The sequence below is a fragment of the Terrapene carolina genome, unplaced genomic scaffold, assembly GCF_002925995.2.
Source record: "Terrapene carolina triunguis isolate 2854851 unplaced genomic scaffold, T_m_triunguis-2.0 Scaffold211, whole genome shotgun sequence".
In the NCBI taxonomy this organism is placed as follows: domain Eukaryota; kingdom Metazoa; phylum Chordata; order Testudines; family Emydidae; genus Terrapene; species Terrapene triunguis.
In genome coordinates this window covers 1,481,974-1,507,072 of record NW_020664562.1, presented here as the reverse complement: position 1 = coordinate 1,507,072, position 25,099 = coordinate 1,481,974, and the positions used below count along the sequence as shown (strand labels likewise).

Below are 25,099 nucleotides of genomic sequence, written 5' to 3'. Positions count from 1 at the left end.
TGTCTACACTACCACTTATGTTGGTATAACTTATGTCAACCCCTTCCATCGGGGTAAGTAGTGTCTATGCTGAAGTACTGCAGCTGTGCTGCTGTAGCATTTTCAGTACAGACATACCCTTATACGTTTGCTTCATTAGAAGCATACCTTGCTTTTGTGCACCATAGGGCAGAGGCAACTACAGGCAAAGTTCAAATGTCAATTAACTGAATATCCCGATTGTGCTCATTCAGATAACCTCTTAGCGGTTCATTAAGTGCATGGGGGAATACACTGTTCTTTCAGATCACACTCTTGGGGATCCAAAATGTAGTTAAGAGAGGGGGAATAGCTGCAGGAGACAAGAACCTCCTTGGTTCTAGCACTGACAGCTGTGGGGGAGGGAGCCAGGCAGCTGTACCCCTCACTACAGTATTTGTACTGGTGCTTGTGGAATCCTGGGCTGTCAAGAAGGCTCCTGTCTCCTGCGGCTCCTTCCCCTCTACCTCCTTTCTTTTCTCTCTCCCATCCTCCTCTTTGCCTTCCCTCTCCCCGCCCTTTCATTCCGCAGTGATACCAGATACTTTTCTCCCCTCCTCCCTCTGGGACTGGCATCACTGCAGTATGAAACAGTGGCTTTGTCTACACTACAGCCACTCAAGCGGCACTGATATGGCACTGGAACTGTGCCGCTGGAGCACCATAGCGTAGACGTTTCCTACAGCGACAGAAGGGGGTTTCCCCTCAATAGGCGTAATCCACCTCTCCGGGAGGTAGTAGCTAGGTCAACAGAAGAATTCTTCCATTGACCTTGCCACATCTACCAGAAAGGTTAGGGCATCTTAACAACGTAGCTAGGCTGACCTCAATTTGAAGTGTAGACCAGACCTGTGAAACTGCAGCTAAAAATAGCACTTCCATTTATCTGAACACCTGGTTATCCAAAGGTCTCGGATGTCCTCCAGGCCATTCAGATAAACAGAATTCACCTGTATTATAAAGGTTCCCCCTTTGGGTAATACTAAAGGAAAGAAAGCAAGACATAGGCTAACAAGGCCATCCCTGTTAGGAAACCACTTATTACAAATTCACTGATGGAAATCTCATTGAGTCAGTGTGTTCCCCAAGGAGAACCCTTTGAGTGATGAATCACAAAAGCAGAGGCCCCAAACCTCCAGATCCACATTAATATCAGATCAACTGCTGGGACAGTCACACAATCAGGCTCTCCATTTTAGCTTTTGCTTTCTCAATAAAATCCACAGAGGCACTCAGGAGCGGAAGCCGTGGGGGACCCATTGGAATCCCTGAGGTAAAAGTCATGACTGCTTTAGTTTGTGCAACACCAAAACCTAGGTAGGCAAAAGAAAAAGAAAAAAAAAAAAAAAAAAAAAAAAGGCAGGTTACTTAAATATATCACTTAAATAAAAGACAGTCACTACAGAGGGCTCTAAAATACCAACCGCACCAACTATTCCATCTCTTGTGAAACCCTAGAATATGGCCAGAGTTTAAATTCCCACAAGGGAGAAAGATGTAATCAGCAAGTGATGTTTGCAGACAGAAAACAGAGTTAATATCCATCCTGTATTACAGTACAAACCACTCTTAGCTACCCATATTCTCCTCCAAAATGCCCCAAGTACAATATTTCCTTAGTAATGCATGCTTACGCTCTGAAAAGTGACTCTAAGTGTGGCTTTGTGAGGGTTCCCATACTTGTTTTTCCAGGACTTCCAGATCAAATTAGGGTAATCTTTATAGATAAAAATGTATCATCTAACTCTCAGCCCAGCAAACAACCTAGGAACCGAAAGCCCAACCATGTCCTTTGTGGCTTACATATAGTATCAGAAGTAATACAGACTAATATGGCTGCTACTCTGAAAGAAGTAATACAGATTCTGTAGTTAGAATTCAGTTAATAATTCTCTTGATTATGTGCAAACCAGAAAGAATCTGCCTCTCTCACCCAAAGCGGTGATGGCTCTGCAGGGTTAACAGGAGAAAACATGTATTTTTGCCAGCAAAGTCAATAGATATAGTTTTGAAAGCACAAGGGGAGTAGGCCTACAATGTAAAAACACTTATTTTTCTCATAAATGGATGTCTAGATTCTTGGGCCTGATTGTCCTCTCACTTACACCTGTGTAAAACTCACTCACTTGAGTGGAGTTACTCTTAAGTTATACCAACTGTGATAAACTCAGGACAGACAGCTGCAAGGCGGGGAGGGGTAGAAAACAGTCCCAGAAGGTTAAAAGGCCCTCCTCCCTATCAACTGAGGAGGGGTAACTACAGGTCAATCAGGTTCAGCTGAGAAGGGGTTACCAGAGAATCAATTAGGATCAGCTGAGAGGGAGTTACCTGAGGTCAATTAGGATCAGCTGATTCCAACTAAGGGCTGCCCGAGACCCTTTTAAACCCTCCCCGTTGAGAGAAGAGGGGGAGCGAGAGAAGGAGTCATGCTGCTAGTAGGTTAGGCGCAGTGAGACAGCGAGCCTCACCAGGAGGGGAGGCTGCATTCCCTCCCAAAAGACTGGTGGAGAGAAGGAACGGACTTCCTCTGTGCAACCAAGAGGGACTGTTTTATCCAAGCCTGTCTCACCAAGGCTAAAAGCAGCGGAGCCTGGTGAGACCGAGAAGGTACCTTGCCACACAACATAAGAGGAGAATCAGGCCCCCCGTGCTTTGTCATCAGGGCACTTTATTATCTTGTCTGGGATTGAGAACACTCAGTAAGAGTGACACAGAGTGGATTTAAGAAAAATGGATAGTCAGGATAAAAAAAATTGTTTTTTTGAAGTTGGGGAATTTGTCAGAGAGCCTGGAGAAAGGAGTGAAGAGTGAGTAGAATCTTTCTGGATGTGCTTTACCAGCTCAGTCATTGAACTCCCAACTGCTGATAACTCAAGCAGTAACAGCAGATGTGAGGTCTCTCTTTGCACAAGACCTTTCAGAAGGGAGCTTCTCAGGTTGCAGGGACCTGGAAGCTTCAGTGAAGCTCATGGATTTTCAGTTCCTGTTTTACAACACAGTGAGGGAGGAAGATATTGCAGCACCTACCTAGTTTGAATACAAAGCTGAGAAATTCTCCAGTACAGAACTAGAAGAGAAACAGACAGTATTTTTTAAATTCACTTCTTCATATTTACAAGACATATTCTAACAGCTCTGGATGCTTGTATAACAACAATTATACACATGACATAGCAAAGGGAAAGTCCCCAGTACATTTGGCATGCCTTCTTAAGTAAACAACATCATCCACAGCTCCAAACCCCCCCATTGAACTGCTCCCACCTCAATGAACCACTCCCCATTCAGGCCATCCTTATTATTCAACTTGGCCCTTAACACAACAGTCTGAGGAAACTGGTGCACCGTGCCCTTCTAGACTTCCAGACAGGAAGTCCTTTCCAGAGTAGAGGACCCTTTGTTGAACATAGCCCCCCCATGCTCCTGCCACCAGTCCCTCTCTTTTAGAACAAAGGAGAAGTGCCCCCGCTGCCCAAGACTGCGATAGAAAATTGTGTATCATTTGCATATTGACTACACCATCGCTATGGCCTCCGACATGCTGAGCAAGAAGGGTAATGGCATAGTGACCTGAGAAACCCTGCATGATGGAGAACCCTTGTGCAGAATGCTATTGCCTACTGTTAACCAGGAAGAAAGCCCAATCTCAGTGGTGTGGGGGAGGTGGAGGGGAAGCAGGAGAAGAGAGACAAGAAGGAAAGAGATGATGCTTGGTCCAGCCTAACCTCCTTTCCCCATAAGCAACTGATGAAGGAGGGGCAAGAAACTGCCAAGACTAGTTAAAAAGTGAGTAGAGTGGACAGTGACCCATCTGGAATGGTTAAAAAGACGACTAGGACAACCACCCCTTAAAAGAGATTGGGCATGGAGCCCTATAGATGGAGAGTATTTGAATGGTGGTTATCAATCAGCAAGGGGGTGCTCAGCCAGGTTAGAAAGGCAGGAGGCAGTCTCCAGACTAGTCAGCAGGTAGGTGTGTGCACACGGACAGGAAGGGAAGAGGAAGGAGGGTGGATGAGAAGAACATTGATTGGAAATGGGACAAGAGGATCCTAGAACAGGTTTGCCTAAGCCAAAACATGTATGTGACTGGGGGAAACAAACAGACCTATCTAGGTTAGACTGTTTATGAGGGAAGAGATGGACAGTGCCCATTCCACATAGGGTTTTGGGGGCTGAAGGGGAGGTTACACCAGGGGAAGAAAGGTGAGCTGTGCCTTGGCTAGTTAAAATAGCGGGGTTTGTGCCTGGATCGGTTTGAGAAAAGGGGAGCTGTGTACCAGACAAACAGATTGTTTGTGTGTGAACATAGTGGCGAGAGATTAGGTGGTTAAAGTGGTGGTGGTGGGAAGCCACAGACTGAACGGTGCCCAGTGAAGAGAAGTTTAGGGAAGCGGAGAGAGGACACTCCCACTGGGAGCAGGTAAAGATGCTGTACCTGATACCGCTGTGCTAATGCAAGGTCTTGCTTTGCAAAAGCCTCCAACATCAAGTTGTTTTTTTTGCCCAGGTAGTTGTATGTGCTGCCAAAAAAACCAAAGTAAAGTCAGTTGTGCCAAGAGGTGCTTAGAGCAGCCACCGCAACCAGAACAAACAAGTCGTCCCAGGCTTTCTAGTGCAATATTTTGTTTTCAGAACGTAATCATTCCGATCTAGAAACTCCACGTGGTCTGAAACATATTGTATATAGTTGAGCCTTAAAAGCATGACTGCTGCCACTGAAAAAAAGTGTTACAATTAAGTGTTTATTTCCCATCATCCTTTACAAATGACATTGTTTTTCCAAGAACAAAAAAATCAGTTAGCCATTCTGGGGAACAATCACTTTGTTTACTTGTCACTTGTGATTTATATATTGTACACATGAATTGCAATGCGGTATGGTAACTCATTTACGTCTCCTCAGTGGGGGAGGAAGGATTGTCTAGTGCTTAAACACTGACCCTGACCTAGGTTCGATTCCCTTCTCCACTTTCCCCAAGATCACACAGAAGTCTCTTTAGTCTCTCTGAACTTCAGTTCCCCTCAGTAAAGAGGGTAATAGTCCAACCCTGCCTCACAGCAATGTTGTGAGGATAAATAAATACATTAAAGATTGTGAGGTACTCAGGGTATTACAGTAATGGGGGCCATATAATTACAATACATAGACAGATAGTGGTAAATATGGCAACAAATGGAGCAGGAATGCAAAAAGACTGACCTTCCAACTGCCCCAGATGCTCCTATTGCCAGCGCACTCAGCAGATGCTAGTTTGTGGGGGGAAAAAAGCATTTTACTTCATATAATAAAAAGCAAAGGAAGAATGAGCAGTACAACTCGCGGTCCTGAACATGGCTAGAATTCAATTCACACTGGGTAGTAATTGTTCAGGTTGGAACCAGGATATGTCTTAGCATAAGCCACATGGTTTTTAGAGGAGATCATTAAAAGTGGAGCCTCTTACCTCATCCACCCCATAGAGTAGCACAAATTGCTCTTTGTTGTTCTTCACACACTGTGCGAAGTCCAAGAGGTCTGTGTCACTGAACTTCACCCCCTGGAAGGTGGGGATCTGTTCTTTTATACCATCCAGCAGCTCCTCAACACGAACTGCACAGAACAACAATCTCACATCAAGAAACACATTCCAGTCATATAAGATGTCCCTGATCTCCTCCTCAAAGGGTCATCATTGTCACTCAAGCCTTACTATTCTTCATTTGAGCAGAGTCAGGACCCTTCCCTCCCCTCACACAAGGTAATCAGAGGCAGACTTGTTGCTTTCCAACATTTTCTTTACGGTTTAAATGTAAGAGCTTGGTTACTTAAATAGCTTGAAAGGAACCAGTAAAGTAACTCTGGAATATACGAAGAGATGCACAAATGCATGTTAGGAGAAATGTACCATTGATATAGAATTGTCACTACCCCCTCTCATTTATACCTACTCCCGTATTACATACTTGCTGCTTATTGACAATAAGCAAGATCATGTGGGACACATCCACATCTAAGCTGAACAGCTTCTATAATTCTGCTACCTGCATTTTCTTTTTTTCCCCATTGTCTATTTCCTGGCTTGTGCCCTGTTACACAGCAGTGATTTCATTAATATCTATCAGATGTCTTATTTCCTTCTTGAGTATTAATCTTAGTTCAGAAACTGTGAAATACAGTTAGATAAGCAGTTCAGAAATGAACTGGCAGCTACGCTTTAAAAATATATTCAAAGAGGCTATACGGTCTGGTGCCTAGAGCAAGGGAGTCAAATAACTTAAGTTCAATTCTCAGCTGCACTGCTAACTTGTCTGGACTTGTCTACATTAGAAAAATTTATTGTGGCTGAATGTGATTAGTACTTCAGTTAGCTAACCAGGACTATGCGGTCAGTATTGAGCAGCACAAGTGGAGGTTATCACTGTCAGCTAGGTGTGGTGAAAGATTGCTGGAAGCAATGGTTAGCAGACATGATGCTAAACGTAACCTGTCCTGGTCTACACTGGTCATGATGTCATAGTCAGCATCATTTCATCTTATAGACTCATAGGAGTGTAGGGCTGGATGGGACCTCCAGAAGTCATCTAGCCCAGCTGCCTATGCTGAGGCAGGACCAAGTAAACCAAGACCATCCCGAACAGGTGTTTGTCCAACCTGTTCCTAAAAACCTCCAATGGTAGGGATTCCACAACCTCCCTGGGAAGCCTATTCCAGAGCTTAACCACCCTTAGAGTTAGAAAGGTTTTCCTAACATCTAACCTAAATCTCCCTTACTGCAGAGTAAGCCCATTACTTCTGCTCCTACCTCCACTGAACATGGAGAACCGATCACAGTCATCTTGGTAACGGCCCTTAACATACTTCAGGTGTTATCAGGTCCGCCCCTCAGTCTTCTTTTCTCAAGACTAAAACGTGTCCTGTTGTTTTAACCTTTCCTTGGAGAATAGGTTTTCTAAACCTTTACCATTTTTGTTGCTCTCTTCTGGATGATCTCTAATTTATCCACATCTTTACTAAAGAGTGATGCCTAGAACTGGACACTGTACTCCAGCTGAAGCCTCACCAATGCAGAGTAAAGTGGGACAATTACCTCCCATGTCTTGCGTACAACCAGACATGGGAGGTACACTTGTTAATACACCTCAGACTTAGATTAGCCTTTTTTGCAACTGCATCACATTGATGACTCATTAAATTTGTGACCCCAGATCCTTTTCAGCAGTACTACCACCTAGCCAGTTATTCCCCATTTTGTGCTTGGGCATTTGATTTTTTCCTAACTGTTGTACTTTGCACTTGTCTTAATTGAATTTCATCTTGTTGATTTCATATCAATTGTCCCATTTGTCAAGGTTGTTTTGAATTCTAATCCTGTCCTCCAAAGTGCTTGCAACCCTTCTCAGTTTGGTGTTATCTGCAAATTTTATAAGCATCCTCTCCACTCCATTATCCAAGTCATTAATAAAAATATTGAGTAGTACCAGACTCAGGACTGACTCCTCTGAGAGCCCACTAAATACTTCCTCTCAGTTTGATAGCCAGCCATTCATAACTACTCTTGGAGTATGGCTTTTCAACCAGTTCCAGACTCACCTTATAGTAATTTAATCTGAACCACATTTCCCTAATTTGCTTAGGAGATCATCATGTGAGACCTTGTCAAAAGCCTTACAATCACATCTATTGCTTCCTCCCCACCCACTAAGCCAATAATTCTGTCAAAGAAGGAAATTAGGTTGGTTTTGCATGATTTGTTCTTGAAAAATCCATGCTTGCTATTCTTTATAACTCTTATCCTCTATATGTTTACAAATTGATTTTTTAATAATTTGTTTCAGTATCCTTCCACGTACTGAAGTTAGGCTGATTGGTCTAGGATTCCCAAGGTCCTCTTTGTTCCCCTTTTTATAGATAGGCACTATGTTCGCCTTTCACCCATCATCCATGAGTTCTCTAAGGTAATTGCTAATGGTTCTGATATTGCTTCAGCTAGTTCCTTAAGTACCCTAGAATGAATCTCATCGGGCCCGGCTGACTTGAATATGTCTAACTTATCTAAATATTGTTTAATCTGCTCTTTCCCTATTTTGGCTTGAGTTCCTTCCCCCTTATTAATACACCAGACCCTCACTAGAATGCGGGATTTGGTATCCATGCATGGTACTGCGTTAACGTGGGGACCGTGTTAAAATGAATTGCAATTAAAGTAATTAAATTTGGGATCCATGGCTGCGACCGTGTTATATGCAAATTTGTGCTGTATAGACGCGTGTTCTAGCAAGAGTCCGGTGTATTAATTGTGTTGAGTATCTGGTCATCATTAACTTTTTTTTAGTAAAGACTGAAGCAAAATAGGCATTAAATACTTCATCCTTTTTGATATCAAGAGTTATTAATTCTCCTTCCCCACTAAGTACAGCACCTATTTGACCATTCAATCCTGTTTCGGCACAGTAACATTTTCTAAAGTAGACAAGCTAAATGTGTTTTCTAATTCTAGATTCACCAACTGTTTTCTGAGTAAATCCCTTGAACAGGGAAAGTCTGCATGTAATAGGAGCAAGAGTCACTGAATGAGCAACATACTTACTCTTTACACCTGTTAAAGGAGGAATGTGATAGTAATAAAATGGAATGCCAGGGGCTTCAGATGCAACTTCCCGTAAGAAAGCAACCAATGTATCTGAAAGAGGCAGTGAAAGAAGGCAATCATACTCTGAGGCAAGGGAAGGAGGTCATCCACATAAAGGGGAGTTCAGGTTCATAGACTTATCAGCAAGCCATCTCTAAGTAGGGTGACCAGATGTCCCAATTTTATAGGGACAGTCCAGATATTTGGGGCTTTTTTTTAAAAAAACACACACACACAGGTGCCTGTGACAGTACCTCCCATAAGGCTTTATGGAAATATGCTTAGAATGTGTTTTATGCTACATATGCCATGTAACATATCTCCGTAAAGGTTATGATCTACTGAATGTATTAATCCTATTTGTATGCATGTATCGTTTTTGTATTCAAAGTTATGAATGTTGGCTGTGTCCTGGCTTGATTTCTAAATAACCTTAGTAGAGCATTGGTCAGTTCCTGGAGAAAGGAATGTGCAAATTAAGTACCTAATCAAGAAACATTTAAAGGACAATGGATCTTGGAATGCTCCAATCCACATAAGAAGTCTACTTGAGGACATTCAAGGTAGCATGTAAACAATGGTTGCTACCTGTAAAAACAGAGTCATGCATGGACATGCGACTTGCCCAGGTGACTCCTAAACTCCATCTTGGAGCTGGACTTTGCATAGGAGTGAGGAGGGGGTCTCCACCCACAAGAGAAAGTCTATTTAAACCCCTGGGAGACCCCTCCATTTTGTCTTCAGCTGGCTAAAGAGAGCCTCTCCACCCTCCAGGATATTTGAAAGAAACTGGAACAAAGGACAGTGTGCAAGAGGTGTGAGTGATTGCTGGACCCAGACTAAAAGATTAGTCTGTAAAAGGGAGCATTCTGGAACTGGTGAGGATCTTATCTGTATTCAGTTTGATTAGACATAGATTTGCGCATTTTATTTTATTTTGCTTGGTGACTTATTTTGTTCTGTCTGTTACTACTTGAAACCACTTAAATCCTGCTTTCTGTATTTAATAAAATCACTTTACTTATTAATTAACCCAGAGTATGTATTAATAGCTGGGGGAGCAAACAGCCATGCATCTCTCTCTATCAGTCTTATAGAGGGCAAACAATTTATGAGTTTACCCTGCATAAGCTTTATAAAGGGTATAACGGATTTATTTGGGTTTAGACCCCATTGGGAGTTGGGCATATGAGTGTTAAAGACAGGAACACTTCTGTTAGCTGCTTTCAGGTAAACCTGCAGCTTTGGGGGAAGTAATTCAGACCCTGGGTCTTTGGGTACATCTACACTTACCGGAGGGTCCGGCGGCAGGCAATCGATTTTCTGGGATCGACTTATCGCGTCTAGTGAAGACGCGATAAAATCAATCCCTGATCGCTCTGCCGTCGACTCCGGAAATCCACCGCGGCAAGAGGCGGCAGCGGAGTCGACAGCAGCGGTCGACTTTCCCCGTCCTCACAGCCAGGTAAGTCGACCTAAAATACGCAACTTCAGCTACAGTATTCACGTAGCTGAAGTTGCGTACCTTCGGTCGGACCCCCGCTGTAGTGTAGACCTAGCCTCAGTTGGAGTAGATGGGAGTGTCTGGCTTAGCAAGACAGGGTGCTGGGTTTCCGAGCTGGCAGGGAAAGCAGGAGTAGAAGTAGTCTTGGCACATCGGGTGGCAGCTCCAAGGGGGGGGTTCTGTGATCCAACCCGTCACAGTGCCTATTACCCCCACCCTCTGTCCCGATTTTTTACACTTGCTATCTGGTCACCCTATCTCTAAGGAGACACTATTTCTCGATCTCTTCTGCACTTAATAGGTGCAGGATATAGGAATTGGGTACTATGCTTTTAATAGTTTGTGAGCTCTCTAGTGTTTCTCACTGTCTAGGTTTCAGAAGCCAACAGAACAGTAGTGTATATATGTAGCTAGGCCTTGAATGGTTTATAAGATTAGTAAACATGATTATTTCAAACCCACTGGTCCAGTGTAATTCCTTCATATTACATGTGTTATATAAAAACCAAGAGACAACAATAGGTTATTTCATTTTGGGCTAATCTCACAAATTGATAACACTGGCTAAGGTCAGAGTTTTGCAAGCTTCTTCCACACAGCTCTATCATTTATCCTCAGCTCTGATCTGCTCCCAAGTAGTTCTGCACCTCACAAGTAATATGCACTGGTCCTGTTAATCCACTCCTGTGCTTCCGCAGAAACTGTCAAATATGCCAATATAATGTATGCAATTTGGTGTGTCCAGTAGGCATCAAGAGATCATCAATTAGTTTCACTTATGACCAAGACCAAACACACCACTGACATTCAAACAATGTTATTTCCAGAAATGGTTTCCAAAAGAATGTCCATATGACAGTGAGGATGGTTACATTCTGAGCCAGAGCAGCAGAGGGTAAAGATGGAGCCTATAACACAGGACCTATGTTAAAACTCGATTACCTGCCCTCTTAGAAAAAACTCCAACACCTGAAGGAGGAATATAAGCACTATAAAGGAAGTTTTATCATTGAGGAACCATATAGCAAAGATACAGATGCTCTGACCAACTACAGCAGCATTGCTGCCACAGATCTCTAAAAAACATGACCTCCCTTTACCATATCGTACTGCTGATAGCCTGAATGTGTGGCAAACTGCAGAAGAAAAAGGGCCTCTGTGGATGTGATGGCCACAGACGTCTCTGCTCACCTTTGTTTGTAGGTTTGAAAAAAAAAGGGGCGATCCCAGCGATACCACTGGCTCCTATTGCAGCTGCATGTTTGGCCTGAATAGGAGAGAACAGAATGTATCAAAGGTACATGCACTGCATGTGTTTCTATCATGCACATAGTGAAGAAGAACCACATCAATCCATTCCACCGCTATGAATTAAACTCTTAGAAGCAAGTTGTACATTATGGAACAAGTTCAACCCTGAAGTCAATGGGAGTTGTGCCAGTTTTGCCAGGGATGAAGGGGCCCTTCCATCAAGGTAATGCACTACCTCTGTTTCTAAACAAAAACACATATCTATTACCTCTGCCTTATTAATGAATGGTCCTCCATCCTCACAGCTCTCACCTCCCAAGAAATAGGTTAGTATCACTGACCCCATTCTACACATTGGGAGACAAACAGGTTAAGCGACTTGCTCAAGTCACACAGGAAGTAAGTGGCAAAAGCAAGGAATAGAATCCTGCTCTCTAGCACCATCAGGTTCTTCAAGAATTTTCCCTTCCTTCAGCTACTACTTGCCTTTAAGATTCCCACATCCCCTGAAGTGGCCAGGAGTGGACCATCTGGGCCTGAGAACATGTGTGTATGAGAGCGAGCAAGACAGTGCACAAGTGAACAGGGGCCGACAGAGAGAGATTGAGTCAGAAGACTAGAGAGAGTATGGAAGCCCCCTAAGAAACAGAGAAGAGGAGGAAATGAGGAGTGGAGGCCCTGGGGGGAAAACAAAGGAATAAAGTGCAGATATAGGGGAGCCGTGTTACCAGTAGCCTGTGCTTTAGGGATGGTTAAAAAAAAAAAAAAAAAAAAATCATAAGCCTAACTAGATTTTTCTAACATATGCCCATCATCATAGTGTCACTCTCTCAGCACTAATGACACTCTATTTCCTTGCAACATAGGCTGGTGTGGAGGGGATTTTTTTTGTCCCGGACAGCACTACATCTATAGCAATTTTCTAATTGCCACCTTTTCTCCAGGAGCATCCCAATGTTGAATGCAGATCCCACATCCTGCATGCCTACCTGGTGGAATGTTAAAGGGTACCTGAGAATTTTCAGGGCACAGCAGATGCTACTTGATACGTCAATGAGGCAGCAACATCCCCTCATGACAAGCTGATGCAACTTCATGACACGAGCTCATCCCTTAGGACGAAGCCTCAAAGGGCAAAAGCCTCCATTCATTAAACCTTCCCCCAACCAGAGTGCAGTGAAGAGGAGCCTGGCTGGCTCCTCCAGTTAACCAAATCAAGAGAGCCTCAATCCCAGGGGAGCCTGAGGTTTATCCTAAAGTGACCCACAACAAAGTGGGTAATATAATTAATGACCATTGTAAATTGTATTACTGAGATGAATGGGGCCGTTCACATGAGGGGCATCAGGTCACATTTGGAAGTCCCCTCCACCCCCAGTAAAATGGTGGCGGAGAATCTATTTGTAACATTCTGTGCTTGTACAGCACCTAGTGCAATGGGGTCCTGGTCCATGAAAGGGCATTCTAGGCCCTGTAGCAATACAAACAAACAAATTCTGCATAACCTGACAGCTGTCCAGGAGATGCTAGTAGAGCAAACCAACTCAGTCTGATTAGATCCAATGCGTGTGTGCTCAAAGACTCAGGGATATGACTATGTTGATAAAATACCCGTGGCTGGCTCAGGTCAGCTGACACAGGCTCACTGGGCTTGGGCTGCAGGGCTATAAAACTGCAGTATAGACATTTGGGCTTGGAGTGGAGCCTGGGCTCTGGGACCCTGTGAGGTGGGTGGGTCTGAGAACCCAGGCTCCAGCCTGAGTTAAAACGTCTACACTGCAATTTTATAGCCCTACAGCCCAAGCCCTGTGAGCCTGAGTCAGCTGATCCAGGCCAGTGTTTTATTGCCATGTAGATGTACTCTCAGGATCCCCCAGGACCAAGACAGCATAACATGGAAAGAGCACATGTCAGTAAGCACATAAACTCAGAAAAGAAAAGGGGATCAACCCACTCATATATAAGGTTATGGAAAGACAAAGGAAGGAGGCTAAGAGACAATTCACACACGCACCAGTTCCTTTGCCTCTGGTAGACTTAATGCTCCCACGTGAATGATCACATGATCCAACCTACACAAGAGAAAGATTGAAAGGTTGCTGTTTATTTTTTGGTTTATGGGAATTTAAATGTGGGGGAAAGTACCCAGACTGTCTGTCTGGCATACTGAATTATGTCCTCTATTTGTCCACACAGCAGATACTTCATTGGAGTGGGGATACAAACTAAAAGGGATCTCGAAACAAAGTTTTAGAGTACAGCAAAAAGTTCAGCCACACATCCAACACTTCTTCCCAGTACCCTCCTCCACCCAGAGGTGTTCGACACCCTGATCCCACAATCTTATTTCTGCAGCTCTCTCAGATCCTCATCGCCCGAGCTGCCACATGCTGGCCAAATGATCTTCCTGAAGCAGTGGGCCAGATTCTCCCCTGCTTTGTCTCTTGTGTAGTCTCATCCCCTATGTAAAGGGCTAATCATTCTGATCTGGAACATCTGACACCATTTTGCATCAGTAGAAATGAATGCACCAGATACAAGGCTGTGGAGAATCAGGCCCATTGTATGCAGCAAGCTTAGAGAGTCACACAGAGTAGGTTAAAAAATTTTTAAAAAAATCATTTTTCATGGGAAATTTTCAAAATTCTTTTTCCTCCCCCTTAGACTTTCTATAGGAATTTTTTTGAGTTATTCAGCAATAAAAAAACCCAAAAACAAACAAAAAAACCCGAATCCAGAATTTTTTTTAACAAAAGTTACCAAGATACCCCTACTTCAAGGAAAAACTCCACCCATTTTTGTTTCCCCTCTTTCTCCCTCCAAACAAAAGCCCAGGAAGTTTAAACCCAAAAGAAAATTCAGTGAAAATGTTTTCCCCTCTCTGTCACTCCCCCCTCCCCGATTTTCACTGTCCCTTCCCCACAATTCCACTCTCTCCCTCCCCATCTCTCACCTCCCCACAACTCACTTTCAACATGGACGTCAGAGACAGCGCAAAGGTGAGTGATATGAGAATATGCAAAACATCCAAGAAGAGGGATGGTCCAGTGATTAGAGTTGTAACGTGGGACTCAAAAGGCATGAGGCCAATTTCCTGCTCTGCCACAGACTTCTGGTGTGGTTTTGGGCAAGTCACTTAGTCTTTCTGTGCCTCAGTTTCCCCATTTGTGCAATGGGGATAATAGCACTGCTCTGCTGCACAGGGGTGTTGAAAAGATAAATACATACAAAGATTTTGAGGCTCTCATGCCTGTGTTAAGGCAACATAAAAGCAGCAAAGATGGTCTCATTTTCACATCCCTTATTACTTTCCCTTCCCCCAACTTAAGCAACAGGAAGAGGGCGTTTCCAAAACCGCCTCTCTTCCACATGCCTCCATAAGCATTTCTATAGTCCCTTATTTTGACAACACCAGCAACATCTTGATAAAAGGGCCAGGGAAAGAAAATAGAGGAAGTAATTAGAGGGTGCACCCTTTGCTTAGACAAGCAGTAATGTCTAGGTGAACAGACAAGTTTCCTTAGAGTACTCACTTGTTTTTCCCTTTGGTCACCCACTCCTCTGCCAGCTGCTTCCTCTCCTGGGTGCTCAGTGACAGCCCTTCTCCTGTTGTGCCATTCACTGTTTCAAGCAGAACACAACACACTCTAAGGCCTGGCCTACACAGAGAAGTTGCACTGGTTTGACTAAAGACCATTATTGAAATTTAATCACACAAACTAACCCAATATTGGACAGTTGTAAACAGATATGCAAGTCCACACAAGGGTTTGCACTGATTTAAATAAACTGTTTTTTAAAGTGCTTTAGTTAAACATGCGGAATTTGTGTGATTATATATATATATATATTTTATATGAGAGAGAGAGAGAGAGACTATAGCACTGAAAGAGTTAAATGCATATGCCCTCTGTGATGTTATGAGTATAATATAATATCTCATTGAAAGGCGACAGGGCCAGAAAGAGTTAATTAACTCACAGACTGACCTAACCCATGTTTGAACCTTAAGGACTGGTTAGAAAGATATGTAAATGAATAGAACTTTGAAATGCAAGTCTGCATTGTTAGAGATCTCAAGGGTAGATGTTTGCTCAGGTCTTGTGATTTAAGCAAACAAGTCTTGTCTATTGCTATAACTTTAATTCAAAGATCAAAAAAGGAATATTAACATTTATAATGATACTTGAGTGAAACAGTGTTATTGTCTATATGTCTCTTTGAAGGTTGTGGTAACCTGTATCTGAACTGTTTAATGAATAAATTACCCTGTGCTAATTGCCAGGATGTTTGGAGGGAGAATTAAGCCTAGTGTTTTCTCAGGCCGAAAGACTGCTGGAAATGTATAAGAACCCTGGGACACGATCCTGCTGCATCTCAGTTTTGCTTTGGGTTTCAAGAGGGGGAAACCTTAAGCCACAAGGATTGAGATCCCCAGTCATTGACTGGAGCCACCCTGAATATGAACATTGGAATGTAACCTATGGACTATTTCTAAAAGGACTTTTGGCAACTACAAACTCACCTCTACTATATATCTGAACCTCAAGAATTGAATTCAAGTCTGTATGTATATTGATCTTTTAACCAATACTCCCTCTCTTTTCTTTAATAAATTTTAGCTTAGTTAATAGGAATTGGCTAATAGTGTGTATTTTGGGTAAGATCTAAGTTATAATTGGACCTTGGTATATGGCTGAGCCTTTGGGATTGGAAGAACTTTCTCTTTTATATGATAAGATTCTCAGTAATCATCATATCTGACGTGTGTGTCTGGACGGAGGCCTGAGGCTGGGTACTTTAAGGGAACTGCGTGGTTTGGACTTCTGAGTAACCAGTGAGGTACTACAGAAGCTGTTTTGTGCTGGCTTGGTAAATCTAAGTATTGGAATAACCACCAGCATTTGGGGTTTGTCTGCCCTGTTTTGTTTGCAGTTCACCCTGATTGAGTGACCTCAGCTGGCTCCCACTGGCTCCCACGGGCAGCGTCACACACTCCTAGGCCAACACAATCAGAAAGGAAGAAACCCTTGTAAGAGGACAATGGACTTGAAGCTCATTTGATAAAGGTGCCTATTGAATAAATATGATTTGAATAAATGCATCTCTCTCATATCCAATGTTGTCTATCAGGTGACCACATCTTGCCCAAGCATGTGGATAGAATCATTCAGATGGGTCTTTTCTGTCACTGCTTTGATCCTTCTTAATGCCCTAATATGGCATTGTCTAGTAGTGGTCTCTGCTTCCTTCCTCACTCCAGTAACATTCTCATCTTCTGCTCTATCCTGCACATAACTGGGAGTTTAGGCAAAAACAGATTCTTAAAGAATAGGCTATGATCTCTTCCACTTAAGTGCACGTTTATAATGCTCCCATCCCCATATTCCATTGCATCACAGCTCTTGGCTGACAAGAAGCACAATTCACTGCTTAAGACTTACCAAAAATGTTCTTCACACCCTGCTCTTTTACAAGATAATCCACATATTGCCCAATCACAGAGAGGTTAATTTCTCTGAAAAGAAAGAAAATAAAAAAGGGGAAGACAGAAATAACATGTGTTTAAGGAATCCCTGACCAAGTTCAAGTTCTAACAGGTTTCCCTCTAATACCCTAGAGGGGTTGGGAGTATGAAATCTAGCTTAAAAAAAAAAATTTCAGCTGCCCTCTTCCTGAATTGTGGAGACCTCTATACATAAAAGCTTCTGAACAGGGTATTTGGGGCTGAGAACGCCAGATTAGAAAGTGTCCTGTATGTGAGACCTAAATTGGGATTCCTAGAGCATGAGATTCACAGAACTATAAGACCCAGATATTCAGCGACCAGAACCTCAAAGCTTCACGTGTTCTATTGCTACAATTTATTAATGCCTTTAAAAATTATATATTATATTGAAGACTTGATAAGAACGCTATTTTTCAAGTTTACCTGATTCTGTCTCATAACCGCTGCCCTTCTGAGCACACAGCAGCCACCAGACTGGCTCGGACTTCTGGAAAGCGCTACAGCAGAGGTTCTCAAACTGTGGTCCGTGGACCACCAGTGGTCAGTGAGCTCCATTCAGGTTGTCTGCGGATAGTTCCCTCTAAGGTGCGCGCCTGGGCGGCTACACACAAGAGAATGAAGGGCCACCCACCCAGAGGTGAAAGTAAGCCGGTACGCTACCCCAGGGCTCCGGGGGCTATTTAAAGGGCCGGGGCGGTAGAAGCAGGAGAGGCCCCGGCCCTTTAAATAGCCGCCGGAGCCCTGGAGTAGCAGCGGCAGGTGGGGGGCTCCGGCAGCAGTTTAAAGGGCCCGGGGCGGTAGCGGCGGCTGAGCCCTGGGCCCTTTAAATAGACTGCTGCCGGAGCCCCCAGCTGCCGCTGCTACCCCGGCGGGGGAGAGGGAGGGCACTTACCAGTACAGGGCGGGCCAGGGCTGGCTCTGACCCCCCATCCCCGCCCCTTCCGGGGGCCAGAGCCAGCCCCAACCCAGCCCCATACCAGCAAGTCCCTGTTTCTACTTTCACCCCTCCACCCACCTACTTATGGGAACCGCTGAGAAGACTTACATGTAAGGTGAGGTGTTGGCGGGAATAGGAGGTAGGTGGGAGGGGGCAGTGGGGTGAGAAGAGGGGATGGAGGGAATTTGGGATGTGCAGGGCTGCGGTGGCTAGAGAAAGAGGCAATTTTCCCCAGCTCCAGGGCTGGGGCGAGATCCTCCTCCTTCCCAACCCCAGCTCGGGGGCTGCCATGGTGGGAGGGAGAGAGAGGGCACATCCATCGCATTGGAAAGGTAAGACTACTGATATTAAAATATGAGTTGTGTGCTTTTATTTGTAGACCAAATAGTGCTTTTATCCAGAGTGCTTTATAATAGTTAGCGAACAGTACAAACAATATTTGGATAGATCATTAAGTAGTCCGCCGAGACCCTCAGCAATTTTCAAGTGGTCCGCAAAAAAAAAAAAAAAAAGTTTGAGAACTATTGATCTAAGGAACATGGGGTAAGCCCGGAATAAAGTGTAGCTAGGAGGGATACCAAGCTTAGTTATGTTTTATTTAATGGCAGGTTTGAAACTAGTAGACTCTCAGACACCAAAGTCTCCAATCGCCAACACAGTTCACTCAGGCATTCAGAGGTGGCTAAACAATTCTAGGCAGTTGTTTGTTTTTTCTGTATCTGAAAACCCCCCAATAAAGGCCCTTTCTCCCCTGGGCAAACATTTAATATCTTGTAGTGCTTTAAGACTGCAGGTCTAACTGAAAAGTGACTAGGTAAAAGTAGTAACTATTGCTTTGACAGAGCTATTCCTTTGCGTATTCACAGTCATATCTGCTCACTTCAGTGGCAAGCAGAGAACCAAATCCTCAGCTGATGTAAATTAGCATCAGCTGAGGACCTAGCCCATACCTTGACAATTTTGCAGTTTCTAACCCATATATTTTCACTACTCTTTACTGCTGCTTGCCCTGCAAAGCCCCTCCCAGATATTGTATGCTAAATTCCAATCTGTGCAAACTTAATGAAGACAATGGGATTGTGCCTGTGTCAATTAGAGGTATAATTTGCTCTGCAGAATATGTGTTACTGGTGGTCAGGTGAGAGATGGGAAGAGAACAACTCCTTGCTCAGGATCCAGGCTTAATCTGCAGAAAGAGTACTTAAAAACCATGGTCTGAATTTTAAATGATTCATGCTGGAGTACAGAAATCACTGAGACAGACCCTATGATCTAGAGCTGGTCAAACAATGGTAACCTTTATGGAAAACCTTTATTCCATATAACTTAGACTTTTTGAGAAATCTTGACCAGCTCTGCTGTGATCCATTTTTGCTGTCACAGAATTAAACAATGATCAGAGGTAAACTCCAGCGTTCTTGGTCAAAATTTCCCTTACTCTCCCCATCTGTATTCTACAGTGTGCTAGATGGTTGCCAGTGCCACTTTCCCACTCCCTGCATCTTACTGGTGTGCTGCATGCTTGTAATTTGTGGAGCACACGAAGACATCATTTAGGATGAAAGGCACAGAGTAAAATATTACAGGAAAAAACGTTTCCCCCCCATTACATTCTTGGATGCTCACCATTTAACCCCTTTAAGGGACGGAATGGTCTGTGGTCTTGGCTTTAACACAAGAGAGACAAAACAAGACCCGCTGGCACAGTCACTTACCTCTGCTACTGAAGATGCTTTGTGGGGTTTTTTCTGCCCTATTAAAATACAGTGGCTCATTTCCAGCAGCTCTACCATGTTCAGATTATTAAGTGTTTCTTGTATTGTACATTGTAATTTAAGGAGAATTAAGGTTGGAATGGAATGCTCAAGATTTAAAAAAAAAAAAAAAAAAAAAAAAAAAAAAAAAAAATCTGAGCTCCCGATTCAATATTGGCCACGGGGGGAAAATGCAGCGTTCCTAAACAAGATGAAATATGTAGTGTTGTTGATCAGCCATACAGTTCCCCTTTGGACATTGGAGTGTGACTCAAAATGCTAACGGTCTAGCTGTCCTTAAACTGGCGAGACAGACAGCATGTGTAATCACAGCATCTCTATCAGGTTCAGATTTTAAATTAGTCACCACTAGAACCTTTTAGTTATTCTGACTATGTGGCTAGTGAGCCAATGTCAGAGTGGCAGATGGGGCCTGATTCTCCCTTACATGAAGATCACTTTACACCAGTGTGAGTGGGGGAGATAGGGAGGTGTGTGAGACCAGAGAATATTGTGCTGCAGCCATTCTCTGCATCCTGCTTCCCTGATTCAACCTAGGTGTGACTCCTTCATGATCTGGGGTGACTAGCTGTAGGCCCTCCATCCAGCCCTTAAGAGCAAGCCACCCAGTTACACTCCCCCAACACACACACACACACACACACACACACACACACACACACACTTTGAAACCTTGCCTGCCCTCCCTCCCACTCAATTTAGCACTTGAATGCATGGTCTGGGCTCTCACCATAATGAGCAGGTCTAGAATCACCTGATGTTTCTCTGCTAACTGTTCCCATGTCCCCTGAGAAGAGACTGAAGCCACCCACACTCCCCTGTTCCCATGTGCCCTCAAGGCCCACAGTTTGGGTGTTCATTTCAGCAACCTTAACCCCAATTTAAAGATGTGTGGGATTATAAAACAATTTTTAAAAATGCATTTTAAAGTAGTGTGTATGTACACATATGGATATTTATTTATAGGCCAAAAGATGTCACAGGATCATTTAGATGTGCAGTTCTAACTTTCATGCCTCTTTCTTTTAATTCCCCCACTGCCTCCTGACCAATTGTTTGTTGCTGTAATCCATTGTGTCTTTTTTGGTAATTAAACTAAGCACTTTTGAGAAGGGAAGCACTATGAATAACTTCTGGGCACTTAAAAAAAATAGAAGTTGTTATTTTTATAACTACACTCTACTACTGTAAGAAGTAGCTAAGCAAACCATCCTTCATAGTTACAGGATGCAGGCTGTTAAATGGCATCTGGTGGATGTTACTTTGCCCTTTCTCTTTGGTTGGATAAAGAGAGAAAGGGACAGTCTTCATTTTGCTTGTGATACGAATAATCAGGGTTGGATTCCATATTTATGGCCTCTCAATAACTCCAGATGAAATCTTCTCAGTTTACAAGTTGAAAGGAGTGGTGTAAATACAGACATAACACTGTTCAAACCTAGATCTCAAAGCACTTATCAAAGGCAGGTAAGGTTGAGCAACTCCATTTTTACAGTGTAACCAACCTGATTTTTTTTTTCTTTTCTTCCGAGAGCCAGCCTAGACTCTCCTGAGTAAGCTGCCCACCACAAAATTAACCTCTGCTCCCAGTACTGCAGGACTGTAAGGAAGGGGATTAGTCAGTCAAACAAAAGCCTTCACAAACCTTTGTCTTCTTGGGATGTTGAACACGGTTAGAAAGTTAACTTAAAAAAAAAAAAGTAGTTGCAGAAAAGCAAGTAGGAAAATGTAAGGTTCTGGGGAAAAGTTCACAATACATTCATTGACATTGACAGCAACCCTTTTGGTGGGGAGAGGTAATATTTACCCATCTGGAGTCATTGGAGTGATTGTAGCTGCTGTGAGACCCTGCAGTCTCTTTGGGGATGCCATTGAGCTGTTGGGAGAAGTCAGAAAGACAAGCAAAATATATATTTTGAGTAAATTCTGTTAATGACAAAGCTCTACAGGCAAAGCCTGGAACAGGTGGACTTTGTAAGTTTCTTTTGAGAAAAACAGATTGTGCAGTTTTCTGAGGACCTGTGCAGACGGGGTTACTGTAGCAGGCAAGGTCTGAGCATAAGATTGGTAGCACCTGGTACAGTTCTAGTTCAAAGGCTGTTTCTCTTTGAATCTCCTGTTTTCACATGTGCATCAGTTCCTAAAACATTCACCTTTGGGCCAGACAGTACTTATGTCTGGGTCTCTGCTTGAAGAGAGAATTTCTGGAAACAAAATCTCTAACACCATTTTTGAGGTCTGGGGACGGAGTGGAAAAGATGCATGTCAAACAATATAAAGGGGAAAAAATATAAGCACATTTTTATCAAGGGAGCTAAGCCACCAAATTTAACATTTCATATGGACATAATCCCTGAAGAGCTCTATAGCTTCTGCTTGGGTTGGAGATAGTGGAAAATCAAGTCAGGGCTGCCCAGAGGATTCAGGGGGCCTGGAGCAAAGCAATTTCGGGGGCCCCTTCCATAAAAAAAAGTTGCAATACTATAGTAACATGTATTTGGAAATGTAAAAAATAACCAGTGAAATACATTCAAAAATTAATTTGTAATAATTTGAAAATACACTAAATACATTTAAAAACATTAAATGCTTTAATGGTATGTATACATTTGCAATTACATAATGGGCTGTTGCTGGGTGATGGTGATGGTTGGTGCCAACGGACTGTCGCTGCCTGGGGGTGGTGCTGCTGTTGCCCAGGGCTGGGTGGGGAGCTGGGCTCTGGGTTGGGGGGTGCCCAGCTCACCGGGGCTGGGCTCAGGGCTGTGGGGAGATGGGGTCAGGGGGGTGTCCGGCTCAGAGGGGCTGGGCTTGGAGCTGGGGGTCAGGGCTGTGGGAAGAATGGAGTCGGGAGGGTACCCAGCTTAGAGGGGCTGGGCTTGGAGCTGCGGGTCAGGGCTGTGGGGCGATGGGGTCGGGGGTGCCCAGCTCAGAGGGGCTATGCTCAGAGCTGGGGGTCAAGGCTGTGGGGAGATGGGGTCAGAACTCGGAGCTGGGGGTCAGGGCTGTGAGGGGGATGGGATCAGGGGGGTGCCCGGCTCAGAGGGGCTGGGCTCGGAGCTGGGGGTCAAGGCTGTGAGGGGGATGGGGTCAGGGGGGTGCCCAGCTCAGAGGGGCTCAGAGCTGGGGGTCAGGGCTGTGGGGGTTGGGGTCAGGGAGGTACCTGGCTCAGAGGGGCTGGGCTCAAAGCTGGGGGGTCAGGGCTGTGGGAAATGGTAAGGGGCCGGGCACCCCCCTGACCCCATGCCGCTTACCCCCTCTCCCGAAGCCTCAGTGCGCCGCATCCAGGAGCGGCCCCGGACAGTGCTGCAGCAGCGTGGTGTCTCCAGGAGGGCCTGAGTTCCCGCCGCTCGGCCGCAGCTCGCAGCCCCGACCCCTTACCAGCTGAGACGCCGGGGAATGGGGGAAGACGGAGGTGGGGGGAGCCTCCGACATACTCGTGGGGGCCCCTGCAGGGCCCGGGGCCTATTGCCCCACTTGCCCCCGCTTCTGGGCGGCCCTGAATCAAGTGATTGAAAAGTCACTTCTGAGCCTGGTCAATTCTACTTCTCTTTACAAAATTTACCCACCACTCATTACTGTTATTCCACACATGGCCCCGGTCCCACCCTCAGCCTCTCTCCTCTCTTGGAAAGATTGGGAAAAGGAGAATTCTTCTCCTGCTGGACAGGGAAGTCTCTACTGTGGGAAAGAGGTAGCATAGCAGCCTTTGTCTTTGGTGCCTTCTCCTCCATGACTTTCTCTGCTGCTGCTTCCAACTTTGTCTACAGCATCAGAACAAAACTTATCCAGTTTGTCCCAGTTACATTTCTGAGCAGTATTTATAGAATCAGGGTTGGAAGGGACCTCAGGAGGTCATCTAGTCCAACCCCCTGCTCAAAGCAGGACCAATCCCCAGACAGATTTTTACCCCAGTTCCCTAAATGGCCACTCAAGGATTAAACTCACAACCCTGGGTTTAAGCCAGGGGTCTCAAACACGTGGCCCGTGGGCTGCATGCGGCCCGCAGGGTGATTTTCTGTGGCCCGCGAGCCCCCCCCCCCAGTGTTTACCAGAGCGGCTCCGGCCAGACGTGCACCGGGAGCAGGGCATGCTCCCTGCTTGTCTGGCCTGCCCTGTGCAGCTCCGGGAAGAGGCTGGAACGTGGGGAAGGGGGGGTGGAGGGGCTGTGTGTGGCTGTTGCTTCAGGCAGCGCCCCCAGCAGCTCCAATTGGCCGGGAACGGAACCGCGGCCAATGGGAGCTGCTGGAGGCAGTGCCTCAAGCAACAGAAACACACAGCCCCTCCGCCCCCCCTTCCCCATGTTCCAGCCTCTTGCAGGGGCAGGGCAGAAACGCCAGGCCAGATCCTGCCCCCCGAACCCCTCCTGCAGCCAAACCCCCTGCCCTGAGCCCCCTGCCCCACCCCACACTCCTCTTGCACCCCAACCCACTGCCCTGATCCCCCTGCCGCATCCTGCGCCCCTCTTGCATCCCAACCCCTTGCCCTGAGCCCCCTGCACCCTGACCCCTTGCTGTACCCCTCACCCCTCCTGCACCCCACACCCCAACTCCCTGTCCTGAGCCCCCACCACACCCCTCCTGCACCCCCTGGGGGCAGGGAGGGGGCAGAGTTGGGGTGGGGATTTCAGGGAAGGGGTTGGAATGGGGGCAGGGAAGGGGTGGGAAGAGGCGGGGCAGGGCCTCATGGAAGGGGTGGAGTGGGGGTGGGGCCGAGGGCAGCGGGGGGGAGGTGTCAGTAATGCGGCCCTCGGGCCAATGTACTAGTCCTCATGGTCATTTGAGTTTGAGACCCCTGGTTTAAGCAGACCAATGCTCAAACCACTGAGCTATCCCTCCCCCTGGAATGGTATATCTGAGGACATAAGACTTCAACACTGCAATGGTTACACTTGGCTCAGCTTTGGGAGGTTGTCTTCATAATCATAAGGGCTAGAAACTAAATTCTTCTATAAATTAAAGATTCGATTCAACAGAAGCGGATGGCATTGGCACCCCTACTCACCAACAGTGGATTGTGAGTCCTGTTAATGCAAAGCTACTTTCTAACAGGTTTTGCCCCGAGTACACATAGTATGAAAATAATTGAAACAGCACAGACTCTCTTGAGAACATGCTGATTTGCACATTGTGTGAACAGCTCCAGCCCAGAGATAACAGCATCACATGAGCCTTACAGGGGATGGGGAAGGGACAAAATCCCTATCAGGGATGGTCTAGACAGTATTTGGTCCTGCCATGCGGGCAGGGGACTGGACTCGATGACCTCTTGAGGTCCCTTCCAGTCCTAGAATCTATGAATCTATGAAAATCTGCTACAACCACACTGCTCAGAAACTCAGTGTCTCCCCCGACCCCCGTGAGCTCCACACACCACCCCCTCAGTCACTCTCAGGAAGCCGGTCTGTCTGTCTCCTCCTTTCCAAGACTCAGCCAGTCTGCCCCCCTTTAAGAATCTGAGTTTCTCCACAACTCTGCAGAGCCTGCCCCCAGG

General features: G+C 45.2%; 1 protein-coding gene across 1 annotated transcript; it reads right to left on the bottom strand.

The window, feature by feature from the left end:
* Positions 1–258: 258 nt before the first annotated feature.
* On the bottom strand, positions 259–21,478 carry LOC113407482 (N-acetylneuraminate lyase-like). The gene is made up of 11 exons (XM_029912396.1): positions 21,414–21,478; positions 16,830–16,903; positions 14,919–15,006; positions 13,400–13,457; positions 11,326–11,401; positions 8,589–8,681; positions 5,466–5,611; positions 5,222–5,268; positions 4,457–4,541; positions 3,046–3,085; positions 259–1,331 (listed from the first exon to the last, which is right to left on the bottom strand). The coding sequence occupies exons 1-11, from the start codon at positions 21,476–21,478 to the stop codon at positions 1,192–1,194; spliced, it is 912 nt and encodes a 303-aa protein (XP_029768256.1). The 3' UTR covers positions 259–1,191.
* Between the last annotated feature and the right edge of the window lie 3,621 nt (positions 21,479–25,099).

Bases quoted from the DNA above. Each gene is read 5' to 3' on its own strand.
- LOC113407482 (XM_029912396.1), bottom strand. From the start codon at position 21,478: ATGGCATCCCCAAAGAGACTGCAGGGTCTCACAGCAGCTACAATCACT. The intron at 11,402-13,399 runs GTGCGTGTGTGA...TCTCCTATTCAG, and splicing joins TACCAGAGGCAAAGGAACTG to GCCAAACATGCAGCTGCAAT. The intron at 3,086-4,456 runs GTACAGCATCTT...TTTCTCTTCTAG, and splicing joins CATTAGCACAGCGGTATCAG to TTCTGTACTGGAGAATTTCT.